Source organism: Pan troglodytes, chromosome 16 (genome assembly GCF_028858775.2).
Source record: "Pan troglodytes isolate AG18354 chromosome 16, NHGRI_mPanTro3-v2.0_pri, whole genome shotgun sequence".
Classification (NCBI taxonomy): Eukaryota; Metazoa; Chordata; class Mammalia; order Primates; family Hominidae; genus Pan; species Pan troglodytes.
Window position 1 is genome coordinate 47,541,352 of NC_072414.2, and position 24,386 is coordinate 47,565,737.

The window sequence follows — 24,386 nt, forward strand, 5'->3', positions numbered from 1 at the left end:
CAGGCTGGAGTGCAGTGGCATGATCTCAGCTCACTGCAAGCTCCGCCTCCCGGGTTCAAGTGATTCTCCTGCCTCAGCCTCCCTAGTAGTTGGGACTACAGGCACGTGCCACCACGCCCAGCTAATTTTTGTATTTTTAGTAGAGACGGAGTTTCACGTTGTTGGCCAGGATGGTCTCAATCTCTTGACATTGTGATTCGCCTGCCTTGGCCTCCCAAAGTGCTGGGATCACAGGTGTGAGCCACTGTGCCCAGCCTAAACTTTCCTCTTAACATTGCTTTAGCTATGTCCTAGAGATTCTGGTATTTTGTATCTTCATTTTCATTCATTTCAAATAATTTCTTAGTTTCTGCCTTAATTTTATTGTTTACCCAAAAGTCATTCCAGAGCAGATTATTTAATTTCCATTTAATTGTGTGGTTTTGAGAGATCTTCTTGGTAAATAAATAATAATAGAAATAAAATAATAGAAATAAAAATTTCTATTTTTATTGCTTGGTGGTCTGAGAATGTTGTTGGTATGATTTTTTTTTTTATTTAGTTGAGAATTGCTTCATGGCTCAGCATGTGGTCAATTTCAGAGTATATGCCATGTGCAGATGAGAAGAATGTATATTCTGCTTTTGTTGGGTGAAGTGTTCTGTAGATGTCTGTTAGGTCTATTTGGTCAAATGTCAAGTTTAGATCCCAAATATCTTTGTCAGTTATTCTGCCTCAGTGATCTGTCCAATACTGTCAGTGGGCATTGAAGTCTTTCACTATTATTGTGTGGTTATCTAAGTCTCTTTGTAAGTCTGTAAGAAGTTGTCTTATGAATCTAGTGCTCCAGTGTTTGGTTAATGTATATTTAGTCTAGTTAAATCTTCTTGTTGAACTGAGCTCTTTATCACTGTGTAATGCCTTCTTTGTCTTTTTTGATTATTCTTCATTTAAAGTCTGTTTTGTCTGAAATAAGAATTGCAGCTTCTACTCTTTTGTTTTCTGTTTACTTGAGAGATCTTTCTTCATCCCTTTACTTTGAGCCTGTGGGTGTCCTTGCATGTGAGATGGGTCTCTTGATGATAGCATACCACTGGGTCTTGCTTCTTTATCCAGCTTGCCACTCCATGCCCTTTAAGTGGGATTTTTAGCCCCTTTACATTCAAAGTTAGTATTGATGTGTGCTGATTTGATCACATCATTTTATTGTTAGGTGGTTGTTATGTAGGCTTGAAGACTTGATTGCATATTTGCTTTAGTTTCAATGGTCAATATGCTTGAGTGTCTTTTTGTGGTGGTCAATAATGGTCTTTCATTTCCCTGTTTACCACTCCCTTAAAAACCTCTCCTAAGGCAAGTCTGGTGGTAATGAATTCCCTTAGCATTTGCTTGTCTGAAAAGGATTTTATTTCTCCTTCACTTATGAAGCTTCATTTGGCTGGATATGAAATTCTTGGTTGGAATTTCTTTTCTTTAAGGCTGCTGACTATTAGCCCCAAGTTTTTCTGGCTTGTAGGATTTCTGTTGAAAGGTCCATTGTTAGCCTGATGGGGTTCCCTTTGTTGGTGACTTGCCCCTTCTCTCTAGCTGCCTTTAACATTTTTTCTTTCATGTTGACCTTGAAGAATCTAATGACTATGTGTCTTCAGGATGATAGCCTTGAATAGTACCTTGCAGGGCTTCTCTAAATTTCCTGAATTTGAATGTCAACCTTTCTAGTAAGGTTGGGGAAATTTTCATGGTTAATATTCCCAAATATGTTTTCCAAGCTGCTTTCTCTCTCTTCTTCTCTTTCAATGGGTCATTGATTTGGTCTCTTTACATAATCCCATATTACTCAGAGGTTTTGCTTATTCAAAAAAATTCCTTATTTTTGTCTGATTGAATAATTTGAAGAACTGATTGTCAAGCTCTGAGATTGTTTCTTCAGCTTGGTTTATTATACTGTTAATACTTCTGATTGTATTATAAGATTCTTGTAGTGAGTTTTTCAGCTCTATCAGCTCAGTTTGCTTCCCTATATGGCTATTTCATCTTTCATCTCTTGAATCATTTTACTGGATTTCTTAGATTCCTTGGAATGGATTTCAACTCTCTACTGAATCTCAATGATCTTCATTGCCATCCAGATTCTGAATTCTATGTCTGTCATTTCAGCCATTTCATTCTGGTTAAGAACTATTGCTGGGGAGCTAGTGCAGTCATTTGGAGGTAAGCAAACACTATGGCTTTTAGAGTTGCCTGAGTTCTTGTACTGGTTCTTTCTCATCTGTGTGCTGATGTTCCTTAACTGTGGTGTAATTTCAATATAGCCAGTTGGATTTGTTTCTGGATGTTTTCAGAGGGCTGAGGCTTTGTGCAGGGTGTTTATTTGGGGCTGGATTTTTGTCCTTGGTTTCACAGGGTCTACTAACAGAAGCATTTTTGATGTTGAAGTTTGAGCTGTGATCCAGTAGATGGCGCTAACCATAGGGCCGGTAGCTCTTAGCCACATGGCTCCTCTTTCATTTCCTCACACAGGCAGCCATGCTCCCTGTCAGCGCTCTCTGAATGTGGGCTCCTCTTCCACTTGAGTGCTGGCCACAGATCTCGGCTTGGCACTCCAGGCCTGCACAACACAGCTTTGTGGCATGCTCAGGCTTTTTGTTCCCTCCCCAGCTTGGGGGCAGCAGGGGCAGGAACCTTGGCAGTGGCAATGGTAGAGGGCCTTTCACTCGTCTCTTGGGGCTCTGCCCCAGAGAAACGCAGGGCCACTGCCAATCAGAACAATCAGCCCAAGGTGAGGAGGCTGCACTGTGGGCTCAAGTCTGGGATCCCTGCTTGGTGAAGAGCAGGGGGATGGAGGGCCCATGGGGAAGAGTCTGACTTCTTCTCTTCAGGGCGGCTATGGCGTGCTGGAGGTGTGAGTAAAGCACTCAGGCTATTTTTTCCTTCCCCAGCCTGATGGCAGGAAGGGCAGATACTGCTACCGTAACAGAGGGGCTGTCAGTTGCCTGCAGAAGCTCCACCCTAGAAAAACACAAACCTACTGCAGGCTGTGCTACAGGCCCAAGCTGGGGGCCCTACCTGGTGAAAAGCAGTGGGTTGAGGGATTATAGGAAAGAGAGACTGGGCTCCTCCACATATGGGAGCTGCCAGCAAAGCAATTAGGCTCTTTGTTCCTTCCCCAGCCAGAGGGCAGCAAAGGTGGGTACCACTGCAGTGGCAATGGCAGACAGCCTGTGGATGGTCTCAGGGATTTCCTCCTCAGAGAAATGCAGAGCTGCAACGGATTGAAGTGATCAGGCAGGGCCTGGGAAGCTGTGCTGGGGGCCCAGGTCTGGAGGCCCCTAATGTACTGTTGATATTAAAAACTTTGTCAGAGGCCAGGAGCAGTGGCTCATGCCTGCAATTCCAGCACTTTGGGAGGGTAAGGCCAGATAATTGCTTGAGGCCAGGAGTTTGAGACCAGCATGGGCATCAAAGTGAGACCCCCATCTTTACAAAACAAATAAATTAGCCAGACATGGTGGCATGGACCTGTAGTCCTAGCTGCTCAGGAGGCTGAGATAGGATGATCACTTATACCCAGGAGTTTGAGGTTACGGTGAGCTATGATAGCACCACTGTGCTCCAGCCTGGGCAACAGAGCGAGACCTGTCTCTAAGAAGAAAACAAACCAAAACAAACAAATAACAAAAAAAAGTTTGTCAGAATTATAAACCAATCCACTTAAACAAAATTATTCACTGTTCCTCATCCTAAATATTATGTAGGAATAATATTAGCTTATCAAATTAAATCTGTATAAGAAATGTCAGAAATTCAAAGTAGCAATTCTCTTCGAAATGCAAATCAAACCCACAATGAGATAACATCTCACACCAGTAAGAATGGCTATTATTAAAAAGTCAAAAAATAATAGATGCTGGCAAGGTTGCAGAGAAAAGGGAACACTTATACACTGTTGGTGGGAATGTAACTTATTTCAGCCACTGTGGAAAGCAGTTTGGTGATTTCTCAAAGAACACAAAGCAGAATCACCATTCAACCCAGCAATACCATTATTGTGTATATACCCAAAGGAATATAAATAATTCTACCATAATGACACATGCACACATATGTCCATCACAGCACTATTCACAGTAGCAAAGACATGGAATCAACCTAGTTGCTCATGAATGGTGAACTGGATAAAGAAAATGTAGTACGTATACACGATGGATTACTATGCAGCCATAAAAAAGAACAAGATCATGTTTTTTGCAGCAACATGGATGGAGCTGAAGGCCATTATTCTAAGTGAACTAACACAGGAACAGAAAACCAAATACTGCATGTTCTCACTTACAAGTGGGAGCTAAACATTGAGTGCATATGGACACAATGAAGGAAACAACAGACACTAGGGCCTGCTTAACAGTGAAAGGCGGAGGGAAGGTAAGGATCAACAAACTACCCACCTGGCGCTGTGCTTATTACCTGAGTGATAAAATAATCTGTATACCAAATCTCCATGACACACAATTTACCTATATAGCAAACCTGCACATGTATTCCTGAACCTGAAATAAAAGTTAAAAGAAACAAAAACAAAATTACCTTTATGTAAACAATCCATATTTTTAAAAAGAATAAAACTTGTATACTTGTATTTTTTCTTCACACTGATTTAATCAGAAAAATATACGACTTTTTTGGTTTTTTTTTTTTTTTTTTTTTTTTTTTTCTGGAAACAGTCTCACTCTGTCTCTCAGGCTGGACTGCAGTGGCGCAATCTTGGCTCACTGCAAACTCTGTCTCCCAGGTTCAAGCATTTCTCGTGCTTCAGCCTCCGTAGTAGTAGCTGGAATTAAAGGCATGTGCCACCACACCCAGCTAATGTGTTTTTGGTTTTGTTTTGTTTTGTTTTGTTTTTTAGTAGAGACGGGGTTTCACCATGCTGGCCAGGCTGGTCTTGAACTCCTGGCCTCAAGAGACCCACCCAACTCAGTCCCCAAAGTGCTGAGAGTACAGGCATGAGCCACTACACACGGCCTGATACAGTTATTTTTTAAACCCAAATTATCAGTCTAGTTTAATTACATGAACTTGATTTTTTTTTTCTAAGTGCTTTTTTTTAAAGTGCTTTTGAGCTAGCAGCTTCTGTGAGAAGGACTTTTTTTTTTTTTTTAAGCAGGCTATCACATTTAAAGCATTAGACATTCAATTTATGTTGAGGAAATGTTGAGAATATTAGATTTATGTAAGTGCTTTTCAGTTTCTCTAAAACGATTGTCATTTTAAGCCAGATACTTGTTTTGTCACGCAGGGCAGTCCTGAGCATTGTGAGCTGTTTGGGAGCACACCAAACCTCTACCCATTAGATGCCAAAAGCACCCCCAAATTGTAACAGCCCAAAATGTCTCCAGACATTGCCTAACATCCCTGAGGAGAGAGTGGTGACATTGCTCCAAAACAATCATAACAGTACTCTTTAAAGAGTCTTCTAATTTATTTTACTTATACCCTCCCCCTCCACCCCCGCCGAGGTAGGAATATATCTCAAACTCACACAACCAGAGGTAAATACTTTTCCCACTAGATGCTCAAAAACACAAGGCTCTTGCAGCTTCAGCTTAGCAAATTAGCAACAGATCCTAAGCAATCAAAGGACACAAACTCACCTGTGTGTTATCCTTTTCAGTGGACTGACTAGTTTGTGCACAGAGTTAAACCTGTGGAACTGTAAGTCCAATTAAAACTCTTTTTCTTCCCAGTCTCAGGTATGTCTTTATCAGCAGCGTGAAAATGGACTAATACAGTTATCAAGTCTCTTCAGTTTTCTCCAATCTCAAAAAGCTCCTTAGTCTTTGAAAGAGTACAGGCCTTACCTTTTGTAGGGTGATCCTTGAGCTGGATGTTTCCTTATGATCACACTCAGGTCATGCATTCATGGCAGGAATATCATGGAAATGAAACTATGCCCTTGTAAGAGTATCAGCCATAGTACGGACATATGCGGTTGACTGTTCCCACCACTGGTAACATTGGTCATCACCTGTCATATTGGTGTCTGCCAAGTTTCTTCACTGTAAAGTCATAATTTTCTTCTTTGTAATTGATTAGTGTTTTGTGGGAGACAGATAATCTGCAATCACACCAATATCCTATTTCTTATTCTTCCTGCAACTAGTCTTAGCCTCCATTGACATAAAGCTACTTATAGCATTTTCTACTTTATCTAAGATAATCATGTTTTTATTCCTAATATTGCTTGTTTGTATAATCTCTTTCTGTCCCATCTCTCTTATTACATGTTTATTAGTTTTTTGAAAGACTAGTAAAAATAACCTTTATTTTTGTTGATCTTCTCCCATTTTTCATTTCATTAACTTTTGCTCTTACGTTTGTTTCCATTCTTCTACTTGTTATTCTTCAAACTCTTGAGTTAAATCATAATTCATTTTTTTAAAAGCTCCTTGGTTTTTATAGGTTCATTTAAGACTGTAAATTGGCCTTCCAAATATTGCGAGAGCTGTATCTTAGAATTTTAAAGTTAGGTTTACTGAGGTATAATTTACATGCAGTAAAATCCACTCATTTGAGATATATTGTTCTAGAGTTTTGATCAATATAAACAGCTATGTAACCTCAACCACAACCAAGATATAAAATATTTCCATCTCACCAAAGTTTTCTCGTATTTCTTTGCAGTCAATTTCCTCCTCCTGTAACTGACTCAAGTTCAACTGCTCACTGTTAGAAGTCAAAGTATGAGAAATGAGGTGTGACCAAAGGGAAACAGCTTTTATTCAAACGCTAGCAGATGGGGAATGTCCAGACTCATGCTCTTAACAGACTATTTCAAACTTTAGGCCGTGGACAGGGGTTTAAAGAGGGGAACTTGGAATGGAAGGCATGCAGGAATGGTGCTGGGTACGAGGTCTGTGTGTCTTGTTCCACTGGTTATCCTGAGTCATGGTCCACTTGGAGTGCAGGCTGGCATCATCTCAACAATGGTGAGGCTGTTGACTAACTGCTCTGAGGTAATCTCTAGAATTTCACACCTGGGTTTCCATGCCTGGTTTGTCTCAAGATTAGCCCCTGCAACTTCTAGGCACATAATTAGATAAACTACCAGTGCACAAGAGTGTCTAGTGGGAAGGCAGGGAAACAAAGAGTATTAAGGTATGTTTCAAGGCTAAAAGGAAGAAAAGGAAGAAAAAAAAAGTCTCAAAATGCATTTTGAACCTAAGCTACTCAGTTACATCCTCCCAGCCCCGATCCCTGGCAACCACTGAACTGAATTCTTTTCTTATTGTTTTGTCTTTTTCAGAATGTTATATAAGGAAATCATGTAGTATGAAACCTTTCGTTTTCTTCTTATTTAGCTCAATGCTTTGGAGATCCGTCTGTGCTGTTGTGTTTCATGCATTCTTTTTTTTACTAAGTATTATATGATATACATGTACAAAGACTTGTTTGTCCATTCTATAGTTGGTAGACATTTTGGTTGTTTCCAGTTTTGGTAATTATGAATAAAACTGCTGTAAACATTCAGGAGTAAATACTTAAAAATATAATTGCTGGGCCATATGATAGGTTTAAGTTTACTAATTTTATAAGAAACTCCTAAACTACTTCAAAAGTACAAATTTTACATTGCTACCAGCAATGTATAAAAGTTTCCATTACTCTGCATATTCACCAGGACTGGGTATCAGTAGTTTTGCGGGCTTTTAAAACATTTTATTAAATCTAATAGTTGTCTATTTGTACCTCACTACAGTTTTAATTTGCATTTGTCTGGTGACCAGTGATGTTAAGCATCTTTTCATGAGCTTATTTGTTTCACTCTTCGGTGATATGTCTGCTACATGTGTGTTATGTATTCTGGATACAAGAATCCCTTATGAGATATATGCTTTTCAATTATTTTATTTCATTGTATGTTTGTCTTTTCATCCTTCACAATGTCTTTTAAATAATAGAAGTTTTGTGATAAAGCTTAATTTAACAACTTTTAAAATATTTGAGTCTTAACTAAGAAATAGTTTTCTAACCTAACACACAAAGTTTTTTGATTTTCTTCTAGAAATGTTATAGTTTTAGGTCTTAAATGTAGATCCGTGTTTCATTTTGAGTTAAATTTTTATATGATACCAAGTACAGATCCAGCCTCATTTTTTCACATATGGTTGTCCAATTGTCTCATATCATGTGTTTAAAAAGAGTACCCTTTCTCCATTGAATTATCTTGGCAATGTTTTCAGAAATCAATAGACTATATATATATATATATAGACAGTCTATGTATATATATATTGACATATATATATATATATAATATGTGGGTCAAAGCAATTACAAACAAGAAGAAATACCTTTTATATTTACCTTCATTTTTACTACTTCCAACACTATTCATTTTTTGGTGTGGATACAAGTTTCTCTGCAATATAATCCTTCTGCCTGAAGAACATCCTTTTTTTCAGACTTCTCAAAAGAAGAATTATTTATTTCTTTTCGTGTGTGTGTGTGTGTGTGTGTTTTATTTCCATAGGTTTTTGGGGAATAGGTGGTATTTGGTTACATGAGTAAGTTCTTCAGTGGTGATTTGCGAGATTTTGGTGCGCCCATCACCCGAGCAGCATACACTGAACCCAATTTGTAGTCTTTTATCCCTGACCCCCTTACCACCCTTTCCCCGAGTCCCCAAAGTCCATGTGTCATTATTATGCCTTCACATCCTCATAGCTTAGCTCCCACTTATGAGAACATACGACGTGAAGAACATCCTTTAATCTTTCTGGTAGCACAGGTCTGCTTGCAACAAATTCTCAGCTTTTGTTTGCCTTGGCTGAGCTGGGTTTGGGTTTTGTTGTTGGTAGAGCTGTCTTTAGTGTAACACAAGCTTCAGATTCCTCTACAGGTGTGCTACTAAGGTTTTGTGCTTAGGGGAGAGGCACAGGACCTGTGTCTCAGTAGTGGGACTTCCTCATTATTCTTTTCCTTCCTCTCATGGCCACCAGCTCTGCCTTATCTTTGTGATTGGTCTTGGGACACAGTTTCCTACCCCTTTCCAGGACTTCCTCTCATAATCTGCTTGATATCAATGAAGCATCCTTTGCCCAAGAAAATTCCCTGTCCTTCCTACAGTGGCAAAGAGTTTTTTCTTTTACCCTTCCTCCCTTACCATTCCAGCAGCAATGGATCTTTGCCTTTGTTCTGGTATTGGGATAGTTTCCTATCTGTTACCAAGAAGCAAACAAGCTTTTCTTCTGGCCCTCCCCTAAAAACAATAATTCTTTGCCTGTGTCCAGGGACAAAAGAGTTTGATGATCCTCCCCAATGTTTTAAGACTTTTGATTTGTAGGAGAGAAGGGGTTAGAAAATTGCACTTTATGCCTATCGCCAAGAATCTACTAATCACATGAACATTTGAACCACTGCTGTGGGTGGTGGGTGAGGGGGATTTCTTCAGTCTTCTCTCCTGCCCCCAGTCATTTTCTTGAGCATCCAGTGAAGGCCTACAAGGGAGTGCAAACTCACTTGGTGTCTGAGGCCCCCACCTATGACAAACTGACACACTAACCCATATATGGCCTTTAAAAAAATTTAGTTGATTTCTTCTTTCCCATTGATATGATGGCCACCTTTCTCTTCCACTTTGCTAAATGTGAAATCGTTAATGTGCTTTCTCTCCTTGGAGAATCTTGTTTCTCTTTGCTATTCAGATTACTTGATTGCCTTTAAAATTAGCTCTATGATTGTTTTAGAAAAAGTCATGGTTTTGTGGATTATCCAGCTTTTTCTCATGGTTAGAGTGGAAATGAGGTTCTTTGCAGTTTTCTATATCCTAAACCTACCCCTGTGGTTTTGATGTGTAGTATTTAAGTTGTCTTTAAGGTATAAATGTTACATAACTTTCCTTCTGATGAATTAATTACTAAATAGTTTACCTTTTTTTTTTTTTTTTTTTGATGGAATCTCGCTCTGTCACCAGGCTGGAGTGCAGTGGCATGATCTTGGCTCACTGCAACGTCTGCCTCCTAGATTCAAGTGATTCTCCTGCCTCAGCCTCCCGAGTAGCTGGGACTACAGGTGCCTGCCACCACACCTGGCTAACTTTTATATTTTTAGTAGAGACGGGGTTTCACCACGTTTGCCAGGATGGTCTCAATCCGAGGCAGGCGGAACACGAGGTCAAGAGTTTACTTTCATTTTCTAAACATACATAGTTTTTTTTCATTATCTTTTGGTCAGACAACATAGTCTGCATACTACCTAGTCAATAGTATTCTGTTATAGCAGCCTAAGTGGACAAAAATATATATTAAAAATAATTTAAAAAAATTTGATGCTTGGACTATCATTTTCTGAAAGAAATTTGTTTTAAAATCTTAAGCAATTGCTGCTTATTTCTCCCTATAATTCTCTGTGATTGTATCTTCTGCTTTATATATGTTGAGGCTCTGTTGCAATCATACATGTCCATGATTATTTTATCATTTTGGTGGGGTTTTAAAAATATTTATAAAATGTTCTCTTGGGTGAAAATGGGGGCAAGATGGCCAACTAGATGCAACCAGATGGAACAGCTGCCACTGAGGGACTGAGATGACTGTTATACTCCTAACAGATCTTCAGAAGGAAGGCACCAGAATGAACAAAGGGAAGACACAGAAGCTAGGCTGAAGCAGGAGGAAGCTGGGAGCCCTGCATGGGGCTACTATGCACCAGGACTCATTCCTGGCCCTCAGAAACTCTGAGGGAACAGGTAAGTTGAACTGGTAAGGAGCAACCCACTCTCACTGCGTGCCTCTGGAATCCTGGCAGGAGACCCCCTGACCACCAAGGACCCTTGAGTTGGCAGGGATAGCTGCTCAGAGAACTGGTAGGGGCAGCACATCTGCTGAAGAGGAGCCCAGAGGGTTTGGTGTGGGAGCATCTGTAGCGAAGCATGGCCAGGAGAGCCCATCTCTCTAGGCTCAACTTGCTCCCATAGGAGACTTTAGCCCTAGAGGAAGTGTTGGACCTGAACTCTGTTACGTGGTCTTGCCCATCAGACAGGCCGGTCTGACATGAGCATCCCTTGGTCTGCTGGCCCCTCCTGGGGCCCAGGCCTGATTGAGCCTGCTTGTCAAACAGCCTTGGGTGTCCTGGGGGCTCACATCATAGTTGCTGTGCTGGTGGACCATGCCTGACCATCAAGAGAACTACAGCAGGACAGCCCCCACAGCCACACACCAGGCCACCCGCTCCCTCCCTACACGCTGCTTTGCCTGGCCCACAGCAACCCTCCACATTGCTTTGCTGGCATGCCCTTGCACCAACGCTGCCATGGGAATGAAACTAGGCACAGAGAACAGCACAACCTCCCCCGACTTGAGTGACCACCCCTGCCTGTGGTGCACAGAGAACACATACAGACTGCGCCTGCCCGCACCCCATTCTAACACTACCACCAGCCAACCGCACACATAGTCACCAGCAGGGGACCCTGGAAGCTGTACTCCTTCGCCACTGTGGTGAATGCCTGCACAAAGGCAGGCACCCCAGCACCTGCTACCTCCTGCTGCAGCAGATGGTTGTGCCCCCACCATGCTGCCACTATGCCACTACTGCTGCTGCTGCTGGCTCATGTGAACAAGGTGCCCAGCCTGCTATATTTCTTTGATTAGTATTTTTCTGGTATACTTTTTTTTTTTTTTTTTTGAGATGGAGTCTTGCTCTGTTGCCCAGGCTGGAGTGCAGTAGCAAGGTCTCGGCTCACTGCAACCTCCGCATCCCAGGTTCAAGCGATTCTCCTGCCTCAGCCTCCCGAGGAGTTAGGATTACAGGTGCATGCCACCACGCTCGGCTAATTTTTGTATTTTTAGTAGAGACGGGGCTTCACCATGTTGGTCAGGCTGGTCTCAAACCCTTGACCTCAGGTGATCCGTCCACCTTGGCCTCCCAAAAGTGCTGGGATTACAGGCGTGAGCCACCGCACCCGGCCTGCTATATTTCTTTGATTAGTATTTTTCTTTTTTCTATTATTTTCCTATTACAGGTGTGAGCCACTGCACCTAGCCCCTTCATTTCTTAATTGCACTTACCCTTTTACTGTCTGTATCATTAGAATAAAAACCTCATGAATAGTGATTTTTGTCTGTTTGATTTACTGCTATAGTTCTAGCATCTAGAAGAGCGCCTGAACATATTAGACAGTAAAATATTGAATGGATTAATGTCTACCTATTTGGGTTTCATCATTTCTATTTTATTGTTTAGCTTACTTTTCAGAGTCCTAAGCAAACTTATTTAAAGTTTCAGTTTATTCCATTATTTTCATCTTGAGTGGACTGAAATTTCAAAAGGTATTGATTTGCTGGTTTTCCTGTCTTCAGATCTCATGTGTTCAGAAATTTTGATTCGCAGTGTCTTTTTTGTTCCCTTCATTTATCTTTCTTTCCTCTGGGTTCATCCTTTTCTTTCTAGCAATTTTGGGTTGCCTCCAACTTGTGTCTTAGGGACCCCAATTCAGCGAGGTGTTACATGCTAATTCACTGCTTCAATTCTTTCTTCATATTGTAAACCAGTTACCAACTCTGTACATTTTAAAAACTGCGTATTTCTACCCCCTTAGCCCTGCGTCTTCCTATAAATTAGAGCCCCAGGTATCAGTTGAAGGTAGGTTTCAGTTTTTAGCTTCCTTTCACAAGTGGTACAGCAGCGGAGAGAAATCCCAGCTCAGGCCCGGCTTAAAGCAGTGCTATGCTTGCCTCCATTTTCATTCCTGATATTTCTGCCTACCATTAAAAAAAAAAAAAATCAGTTTTGGCTGGGCACAGTGGCTCATGCCTGTAATCTCAGCACTTTGGGAGGCTGAGGCAGGCGGATCACTTGAGGTCAGGAGTTCAAGACCAGCCTAGCCAACATGGTGAAACCCCGTCTTTACTAAAAATACAAAAATTAGCCAGGTATGGTGGCATGCGCCTGTAATCCCGGCTACTCAGGAGGCTGAGGCACGAGAATTGCTTGACCCTGGGAGGTGGAGATTGTAGCGAGCCAAGATCGTGCCACTGCACTCTAGCCTGGGTGACAGAACAAGTTTCCATCTCAAAAAAAAAAAAAAAAAAAAAAAAAAAAAAAAAAATCAGTCTTGTCAGAGGCTCAGTTTTGTTTTTTTTTTAGACAAGGTCTTGTTCTCTTGCTCAGACTGAAGTGCAGCGGCATGTCAAGGCCCACTACAGCCTCAACTCCTGGGCTCAAGCAATACTCCCACCTCAGCCTCCTGAGTAGCTGAGACCACAGGTGTGCACCACCACACTTAGCTAATTAAAAAAATTTTTTGTATAGACAGAGTCTCCTTATGTTGCCCAGGTTGATCTTGAACTCCTGGGCTTAAGTGATCCTCCCACCTCGGCCTCCCAAAGTGTGGAATTACCGGCATGAGCCACCGCTCTGGGCCTCATCTTTATTGTTTAAATAACCTATTTATGGTCTTCTTATTCCTTCTAGTGTTTTCCTATTTTATTTCTTATTATTTCCTTCCTTCTACTTTCAAGTTTTTTGTTGTTGTTGTTTTCTTATTCTCTTGAGATCAATACTTAGCTCATCACACTTTGGGCTTAAAAATAATCTAAAGCTATATATTTCCCTTTTAGCACTGTTATTGCATCTCATGTTTTAAGATGTTTAGACCTCATTACCTTGTCAGATTAGAATTTCCAACTGCAAGTTTCTGCTTGTGAACTCAGAGTCAGGCAGGCAACTGCTTCACCATGGCTCATGCTTTCTTTCTGTACAATATTACTTGTCCTTGGATTTAGCATGGTTTTGAGTTCAATTTTATCTTATTTATCACTGCTATATGTTTAAAACAGAGGGAGTAACTTAGAGCATCAATGTTATTTGGTAAGAATTCTCTCTCTATATATCTTCTCTCTCCTTCAGCGAGATACACATATTTTTATTTTTTTCTATTAAATTTGAAATGTCACGCATTCAAATTTTATCTTGAGATTTCATCTTATCACTTCTTACCTATAATGTCAAGCTTTCATCAGTTGACACATTATTTTATTCAGCCTCTTTTTATGTAACAGACTCAAGGCAACTGATGATTGTTTCAAGGAAACTAGAGGTCTTATCATTCAAGAAAGTTTGTTCTTTTTTTCTTTTCTTTTCTTTTCTTTTTTTTTTGAGACAGAGTCTCGTGAGTCTCGCTCTGTCGCCCAGGCTGGAGTGCAGCGGCACAATCTCAGCTCACTGTCACTGCAACCTCTGCTTCCTGGATTCAAGTGATTCCCGTGCTGCAGCCTCCCGAGTAGCTGGAATTACAGGCGTGAGTCACTGCACCCAGCCACAAGTTTGTTCTTAATATTTGCTACAATGGTGTCTCTGCCCCAGGGGTCATTAAGCTGCTGAAGTTGTAAAACTCTTCTCCAAATAATTTTTACTAACAGAACTGAAGTCACAAACTGTTAAAATCAAAGTAGGTATGTCATGCTCACAATTTCTTAAGGAAATCCAGGACTCAGTTTTCTGAATAGACTTCACAGAAAAAATATGTATACAGCAAGGCCTGACTAAAAATACTGGTTCTCTCCTTAGTATAAAATTACACTGATAAATTGTAGGCTATTCCCTGCTTGATGTTATACTGGACATCTCCCACCCAAAGCCAAGATTCTCACACCTACTTGTCCTGATGAAAGTCAAACGCTTTAAAAAGTTATTTTTCTCTTTAAAAACTAGCTTTATTTAAAAGAATCTGAAGCATAATAACACTATAGGAAACAAACTTACAATACATATTATTCAAGAAAGCCTGCCATACATCATTTCTACTAATGGTAGGTCTATATACTGATAAACAACATTCCTTATACAACGCACAAATGACATTAAGCATTATCCCTGAAAAGAATGGCCAACAATAACATGGACTGTCTTGACAGCAGAACGTCTACTTGTCTTCTTACTTATCTATAGAATAAAAAAACTAAAATGTAGATGACAAATTAAACTCTTCCAATTTTAAATTCTAGCATGGTTTTTGGGGAAGAAGGGAATGGGATCAGAAGACGCAAATTGTGTTAAATATCTCAAAAAGAAAAAGGAGAATTGGCTTACCATTATTTAAGTAGTTACTATGAAGTAATTCAGAATTGAGAATGTATTTAACACTTGGAAGCCCTTAAAGAGTCAAACTTTCCATTATCTACTATATTCAATCAGTTATCAAGCCAATTTTATTTGTCTGAGAATTGAAACCTGGTCATTAACCAAAAAAAAAATAAACAATTTGGGGTAATCTAGTCATTTCATACTTTATTTAAATTTTTCCACAAAGCAGTTCATGAATTAATAATACTTCTTTAGACGTCTATGATCTAAATAGAAACAGACTCAGTTCTAAAAGAATGTATGTGAAAACAGCAGACAAAAATAAATCCCTAACATGTAATACTAAATTTTTAACATAAAATATAGAACTATGAAAATTTTGGGCATTCAAGTCAAAAATAATAGGATTATGATACAGTATGGTATCTAGCGTTTTAAAAAATATTAAGTCTGAATCAGATTTATTGCTATATCAATCCTATCAATAGTCCACAATCAAAAGTACAAAATATACCATAACCATGCCGAATATGATGCAGTATAGAGATATCATTAACATAACATAGGTAGACATTTTGTAATATACATCACTGACATAGTAAAACCTTATTCAGGATAATTTAAACTGATATGTCTAAAATTTGAATTTTTAAAAAGATATGCAGTTTAAGCACTCACAAGCATTCATTTTTTTCTTTCAAGTGTATAATTTCAAATGTACAAATTTGCATTGGCCAAGTATTACTTATTACAATTCTTTTGGGTACTTGTCTTAATGACAAAATAAGAATGCTTTTAAATTACTATTCTTAAGTAAACACCTCTAAATAAAAAGCTTAAAAATTTGCCTTCAAGATGAAACATTTTTCTTTAAAATCGTGATTATAACCTTTATTACCAAATCCTTTCATCAGGTAGTACCAAGTAAACAGCATTCAAGTCCTTGAATCAATGGTTAAAAATTCCAGGTAAATTAGAGGAGTCTTACGGTATCTTAATCATGTCTAAATAAATGAATATAAATATTACAGTACTACTTATTTTGGTTATGATGAAGTGAATGATGTCTTTTTTGGCTGGGAAATATCAGCATAAGTTAAAAGTTACTATATAATTTTAGTAGTATGTGCTAAAAAATCCTAATATGCACTGCCATTTAAGGTAATTATTTAGTAAATTATACCTGTAAGTGGAAAATAAAAATTTTAAGATTTATTGTATTACAAGTGTCATGAGTTGGTAACACTAAAATTTACTCCTCTCCCATTTGAAAGACATCAGGCCATCTATTAATCCATAAATATTGATGTTTCACATACTTCATAGAGTAGCTTAAAACATACCAGCATAAGAAATAATTAGTATTACATAGTAATTTCCTTTGCCATAGGAATAAATGTTGGACAAAGTCTGGAAACATTTTTTTTTCCAATTTGAATTACAGTAATTTTGCCACAGACCACAGCACTAGTGCATGTGTTACTTTAGACATGTTCTAAGAACAAAACAAAAAGTTACTGCAAAAATACATGTCACCAATGTGGAACACACTCAGATTTGTATAAAAGTACTGAACTAATATCCCAAAAAGAGGTATATGTAAACAGTACATAAGGAAGAAATAGTTTTAATATGAAACAATCATTTAAGTCACATACATCATGATAAGAAGCAGGACTTTCTTTTATAAAAGATAATATTTTGACAGACAAGCAACATCATCTACACATCTACAGAACAAGAAAGGTACAGGTATTTAGAATAAGTTTTAATATAATTGCAAGTAATGTATTATTGACAAAATATGACAAAGATGCTTATCCACTGAGTTTCATCAAAAGTTTTAAATTAAATACAGGCAGCTCTGATGTATTAACGCCTGGCATATACATGGCCACAGTCTTCCCTTCATTTCCCCTACACCACTTGTCTTGGGAGATGTTAATGCTATCCCTAGCCTCTTTGCTCCAGGGGTGCTTCCAAATTCCCATCACTGTACCATAAGTTGGAAGATGCAGATGTGACTTTTATAATGCTCCACTGGATAGAACAATAAGCTACTAAAAATTAGAAATGAGAAGAAAATCTCTAAGTTCAGAATTAGAGGAGAGGAAGCTGTGAAAAGTCACAACAACCTAAAGGAAACTGGAAGTACCCTCAGACAGTACCAGCTAATTCACTAAATGTACTGCTTCCCATGGTATCTGAAATGCGGTCACATTGTCTGAAATGTTAGATATTAAAGATTCATTCTTAATAAACATACTTTTTTAAAAAAGAAATTTAATGACACTTTTCCCACTATCTTCATTCATACCTTAGTAGAAAATGCTTTTCTCTTAAAGTCTAGCCAACTACTACTGCCACACAAAGACACAGGATTTCTGATGGGAGGAAAGATATAAAATGTTGAAGCACAGAGCACCCAGGAGAGGAAAAGCCAAGGCTGCTTATACATTTCACCAGAGTTTAGCATGGTAAGGGGGCAAATGCAAAGAAACCCACACCAAAGAACTTAACCTCCTAATCACATCAGGAAAAAGACAAGACCTCTGCTTCTTTCTCCCTCCTACATTGATTGATTGGTTTCCTAAAGAAAACTGAGAGTTCAGCATGATACTATTAACTAGATTATGGTCTAAATGAGCCTTTAGGAGCTTCCCTATTGTGTAGAGTTCCAAGCCACTATTTACAAATGAACTTTGGGAGCCTGGATGCTTTTAAATTTTTTTTAATTGAAAAAGATATAAAACAGCACAAATGTCCATGCATAAGAAACCTCTATACACGGCAGAAAGAAATCCAAAACTCTTGAGAACTCCCTTTTAAAAAATCATTGCTTATATATTTTCTTACTATTAAATACAATTACTATAGTACATTGAACAATAAGTGCTAAAACTCTAATTTGTTCGAGACAAACAAGTTTGAAAGAATATTGAATGAAGACTCTTGATACTTATTTGGATTAAAGTTGGCAGATTTTATGATGACCCACACTATTAAGAGGTTTTTCTGCCACTAGGCAGAGTTGGGAGTCTAAAACAAACCACCAAAAAACTAGATTTCTTTACACTGTGTTTATGAAGAATAAGCACTAGTACAAGAAAATCTTTAGTTTTATGTATATAACCTTCTAATTTGAATAACAATTATAGCAGTACTCTAAAGTATTTCACACAAAAGGAAAACATTGATCACAAATCTAATTCTAAGCACTCTGTCTGAAGAACAATTTATCTTTCACAAGCTGAGCTGTTTCAGTATTAGTGAGTCGAGTAACACCTAGAAGCATGTGGACCACAAATTCTCTAGTGCATGAGCAAGTCAAGTTCTGAGAAAGGAATTGATGCTTTTTAAAAATTTCTGTCTGGCCAGGCGTGGTGGCTTACACCTGTAATCCCAGCACTTTGGGAGGCTGAGGCGGGCAGATCACTTGAGGTCAGGAGTTTGACACCAGCCTGGCCAACATGGTGAACCCGTCTCTACTAAAAATACAAAAATTAGCCGGGTGTGATGGTGGGCGACTGTAATCCCAGCTACTCAGGAGGCTGATGCAGGAGAATCACTTGAACCAGGAAGGCAGACGTTGCAGTGAGCCGAGATCTCATCACTGCACTCCAGCCTGGGCAACAGAGCAAGACTGGCAAAAAACAAAAACAAAACAAAACAAAACAAAAAAACAAAAAAAAAAACCCACCTTTCTGTCAATAACCTAGCTTTGGTGAGTAAACCTAGATGCTCATAGTTAGCCAGGTTGAATTTAAGCAAAACTCAAGGATGTTGGAGAAACTGTGTGTGTGTGTGTGTGTGTGTGTGTGTGTGTGTGTGTGTAAGATGAGGACTTTCAGTGAAGGAAAGGGATTATACCAAAAAAGGTACAATTCCACCTGTGTTTTTTTCCATCACTGCATATTTTTAAAGTTGAAGGCAGCTTACCATTTATCCTAAGAAGCCATTTCAGTTTGTATAATAGCCTTCTTCAGACAAATTATCATCTGGCTATTCTTACAGTTCATCACTTTTTCCATCCAAAAGCATCTATATAACTTTTGACTTAGCATTATGTAGAGACAAATGTAGAACTAGCAAGAAAATTAATTCAAACACATGAACGCTATTCATCAGCTATGATTACAGTTTGGCTATGATTCACTATCAGAATGAACCGTGAGTTTTTCTTTTGAATATTTACAGATTCTTATTTAAGTAAGGTGCTTTGAAGACCTAAACGCCTGAATAAAAATTCACCTGTTTGTAGGTTTTTAAAAACAACTATGTGGAAATAGAAAATGAATTATATTGCATAACACATACCTTTAGACTAGCTTGGGAGAAGTTATTTCATTTTCACAAAAACAGCTAACTACTGAAACTTAAAGAGATAAAGGGTTTAAGAAACTGCATAATTGATTTTAGTAATGATCACAACTCAAGTACTACCACGTAAAGTGTTAACTCCTGAGAACACTGGAAAGTTCTACTCAAAATATCTATCATCTAGCTCTATTCAGGGTAATAATAAATCATGATCTGATGCTACAACTAGGCATATAGCATACAGTGCATCATTTATTAAAAATCAGCACTCATTAAACTTTCAGGAGCAACATAACCAGGTCCTTAAACATTTAGAGAAATATGTATAACAAAAAATCCAAGTAAAATGAGATCTTCAAGTACACTACTGAACACCATCAAATGTCTGTCAGCCCAAAATAATGCATTTTAACCTGCTTCAACTGGTAAAGTTTTCACACAAAGGAGTACCTAGAAGTATAGTTTATATCATTTTGTTTCCTAAAATTGTAAAGAAAAATATTTTACAACTACTGAAAATATTTTGTACTCACCTCTAACTAGTCAAGGGTAAATGGAGAAAACCTTATATTACCTTGTACCATATGAAATTGCTGTTTTTGTAGGTCAAAATTAAAACAATGTATTTAAAAAAATAAGTTTTATTCAATCAAAATATGCATCAGGAGCATGAATAGTTTTCTTCCAACAGAATATTCAAGGTCTAACTTTTATAAAATTCATCATTTGTTAGGCTGTATAAATTGTTAACATCTTCCAGTTACTTCATCTCGATTGGGGAATGCATTGTTTCTTAGAAAAAGCTCCAAATGATAGACAGTAGTCCATGGAATAAAGGTCCAGTGACTAAAATGGACATGACAAAATTTCATAGCCCAAGTCACTTAACTTTGCTTTAGTAGCTTGTGACATGTGAGGTCGAGTCCTTGTCTGTGAAAGTGTAGGTTCTTGTGTGTTACCCAAAGGACATTGTTTTTAAATCACATTTTCATGCATAATTTAAATTTCTTGATAATATGCTGCTGCCGTCATTGTTTCACTTGGGTTTAAATAACAGTAATTATTTATCTCTTTCGTAGATCACCACACAATCTTCAGAATTTTTTTGGTTGCAATGATAATGGTGGCAACATATTAGGGAGCTTTACCAGCCTCCAACGATTGTATAAATTGCCATTAGTTGTCAAACAGCACACATTTTTTTTTTTTGGCCACAGGTTATAATCTGTTCCAAAAATGGATTTCTGCTGTTTTGAATCTTAATGAGCACACCTCCAACTGTCTCCATTCTTGATCATCCCTCAAGAGGGTACTCTCAGGTCCATTTTTATACTTTTCCCCAGTCAGAGCGGGAATTCCTTAAGTCTGCTGCAAGGCTTCAAATTGTTGTTTGCAAGTTAGATTTCACTTTGGCTCTTAATTGATCTTTGTTTAAAATGGATTTTGATCTCCCCTAGGGTTCATTTTTGAAATTCAGATCCCCAGAACAAGATTTTTCAAACCACCACTGAGTAGTTCTTTTACTAGCAGAGCCCTCTAAGGCCAAATGGATGTTTCTACCTTCCTCATCTGCAATATGTCCCAGTTCAAAATTATAAAAAAGTATTCACAATTCTTCTGTGGATACTATAGTATTTCTCTGGAAAACAATAAACAATAACAAAACAACTCAATATCAAAGAAAAGTAGGAGCATAATACTATCATAATTCTAAATAGCACAACTGGGAACATACGTTATACCAACTTTACTAATTGCAGTCAATTTTCAACTGATCTAATATTAGCAATTTCATGTGGTACCATCCACAAGTTAATCAACAATACTTACTGAGAATTTACTATATGCTAAGATCTGTCTCGTATCTGTACAAACAGATATCCTGAAAACTCACTTGAAATATGAAATTCATTGATTCCAAAGACCCTAGTGGAGGAGGAATCTGGTGTCATACTATTATTTTTTTAATCCATAAAAATGTATGCTTTCCCCCATGTTACAGTTACATATATTATGTTGTGAAGACGTGTTAAGTGGATCCTTGATAAACTTTTTGAACTAAATCTTTAATATGGTACAACCAAAGTTCAGCACTGAAATGCACGTTTTTCAATGATTCTAACTTTTAAAAGTCAAAACTTGCCTACATTTGTTATATATTATTTTGAAGTTTCAAGAGGCTTTTATGTTTGTGATAAATAACAACAACTAACATTTATTTATAAATGTTTCTAAAGCACCCCCATATACATTATTCTCATTTAAGACAGCAAGCAAAGACAATAAAAAATCTGCTCTAGTGATGAAGTGATTAATAAAAACTAAGTAAATAATGTTTTTGTGTATGCATTTAAAAAAATAATGTAAAACATTAAAATCCTGTGTCAATGAACTTCTGCAATGCACAGGAAAATAAACCCACTTTAGTTAATGCCTTTGATTAAGCATCACTGCCCACTGCAGATGGACCAAAAGTTTCTCTAGTACGCATTAACTGGACATCTTTGTCAGCCATACAGGTATCACAGCCCCATACTGCAGATGCTTCTGCAGTTAAGAGGCCATAAGCTGTTTCAGTCATTCCAGTACAGATCCGATGAAACCATTTCTGACAAGAGGCCTCACATAAGATGGCATCCTGATCATCGTTCACCTCGTTTGTACAAATTCCACAAGGATACACTGGGTCAGAAGACGAATGGCCATGACGGTTTGGGTGAAGAGAAGATTTATTGCTTTTTTCTGTGGTGCAGGCATCTGCTGCACCTCTTGGTTGTCGTGGCTTATTCTGCGTCCCATTTGCATGGTTATTGTTTGTGGCTTCAGTGCTACTTGAACGGCTGTTCTCCTGATTTACTGCATTGTTTCGATTAACATTTTTTAATTCAATATTACTCTGATTCACTGTGTCATCCATATTCAAGTGAGGTGGATGAGCAGAGGAATTTTGATTAGTGTTTTTGGTTGCTCCTTGAGTAAAGTCTTGTTTTGGGGGTGGTGCTTTTGCTTGACCAAAAGTGTTTGGGGGAGGAATAAAAGAATGATTAGATTCTAACGGAGAAGTAAAATTTGAATTATTTCCAGGAACAAAATTAGATGCCAAATCGGGGTTAGAAACTTGGCTAGCATTCTGTGGAGGAATTTGACTGAAATTTTCACCAGGATTTTGTCTAAAATGTTGATTAGGCATGTTGACATTCTGACTTAGTGCATTATTATAAGATGGATTACCGAAACTTGAATTATCATGTGGCCCAAAGTTAAAAGCATGAGGTCGATTAAAACCCATGCCCAGAGGATTCTGAGGAAATGGGTGTGGCTGGTTCCTGAGTGAGTAAGGACCACAGTATGGGGAAGACATTCTTGGGGGAACGTGAGGTGGCATTCTGAATGTACTATAGCCTCCAAAGCCAGGATAACCAGGGCCAAGATATGGATTTGACGAAGGTAGTGGTTTATAGGAAATAGTATTATAGTTGTCATCAAATGGATTAGCAGCCACTAGATGGTCAGAGTTTGGATTCGGTGGTGGAGCATACTCAGACAATGGAGGGAAAGAAGGTCCCTGAAATGAGAAAGTAAAGTAAAATACATGTTTTTGATCAAATACATTATTAAAATTGTCCTGTTACCTTAATACCTGTGAACCTAGTATTAGTCAAATTTCTCTTGCAGTGTTAACAAACATTTATTATCTTCACTTGACCTTTCAATTTTGACTAATGTTTATATTTAATTATACTTGCTGATAAAAATATTTAGGTTTATTTCATTTCCAAAAGAAAATAAAGTATGATTTTCTGAGCTCAAATCCATTGTAACTTCAAAAACCAAAAGTATTTAACTTTCAAAAGAAGCTTCATTATCCTAATTTTCATTTAATATGCTTACCTATAACTCTAGAATCTTTCACTTAAATACTAAAGCAGTCTAACCTAAAATACCTCTCATACACCAAACAGTCATAAAGTTAAATAACAACAATCAGAATCTAAGTTTTTCCCCTAGCTTAACTTCAGGGAGATACAATTAAAATATTTCCAAAACATTAAGTTCTGGGCCTCAGACTGAAAAAATAAACTGCCAGTTTTAGTCACACTGCAAGTTTAACAGATGGTGGTCAAAATGATAAAAAGATCAGTAATCTGTACACACATACTTACTAGTAGCCTTTATCATAGAAAGAGTGCTTCAAATTTATAAAGAATAAAACAATGAGAGCCTGTATATATAATTGCTTGTTACAACCACAAGTTATAACAAAAAAAGGCCTCCATCATGATTGCTTCGTGATATGCACATAATACTAAATCACTATTATAGTTGAACAATTATTTCAGGTTAAAATTGTTACTATATATTTTGAAATCTTTTAATAGAACTGCAGGCATTCATGCTCTTTAAAAACCTTTAAATTAGATTTAAGAACAAGCATTTTAATTTTAATTTTTTTTTGAGACAGAGTCTCACGCTGTCACCAAGGCTGGAGTGCAGTGGCGTGATCTCAGCTCATTGCAACCTCTACCTTTCAGGTTCAAGCAATTCTCATGCCTCAGCCTCCGCAATAGCTGGGATTACAGGAGTGTGCCACCACACCCGGCTAATTTTTATATTTTTAGTAGAGAAGGGCTTTCCCCATGTTGGCCAGTCTGGTCTTGAACTCCTGGCCTCAAGTAATCCACCCACCTTGGCCTCCCAAAGGGCTGGGATTATAGGCATGAGCCACCATGCCCAGCCTAAGAACACGCATTTTAATTAGCCCACACTTCCTTTTTGCAGTATCTACTCTATGCCTATAGTCTGACAATAGCCACTAGTTACAGACTTAAACAAAAAAAAATACAGCGAGGCATGGTGGCTCACACCTGTAATCCTAGCACTTTGGGAGGCAGAGGCGGGCGGATCACGAGGTCAAGAGATTGAGACCATCCTGACCAACATGGTGAAAGCCCGTCTCTACTAAAAATACAAAAATTAGCTGGGCATGGTGGCGCGTGCCTGTAATT

At 38.1% G+C, this 24,386-nt stretch overlaps 1 protein-coding gene across 3 annotated transcripts in view; it reads right to left on the minus strand.

The window, feature by feature from the left end:
- Nucleotides 1–15,158: 15,158 nt before the first annotated feature.
- PYGO1 (pygopus family PHD finger 1) overlaps nt 15,159–24,386 on the minus strand; it is a 49,258-nt gene continuing 40,030 nt past the window's right edge. The window contains exons 3-4 of one of the 3 annotated variants that reach the window (XM_016928270.4): nt 21,803–22,945; nt 15,159–21,019 (exon numbers count right to left, since the gene is read on the minus strand). In XM_016928270.4, the coding sequence (XP_016783759.2) occupies nt 21,821–22,945 (1,125 nt within the window). In that variant the 3' untranslated portion in view covers nt 15,159–21,019; nt 21,803–21,820. Of the gene's footprint in view, nt 22,946–24,386 lie in introns of all 3 variants that reach the window. The other 2 variants (XM_054667556.2, XM_016928268.3) reach the window with 2 other exon arrangements.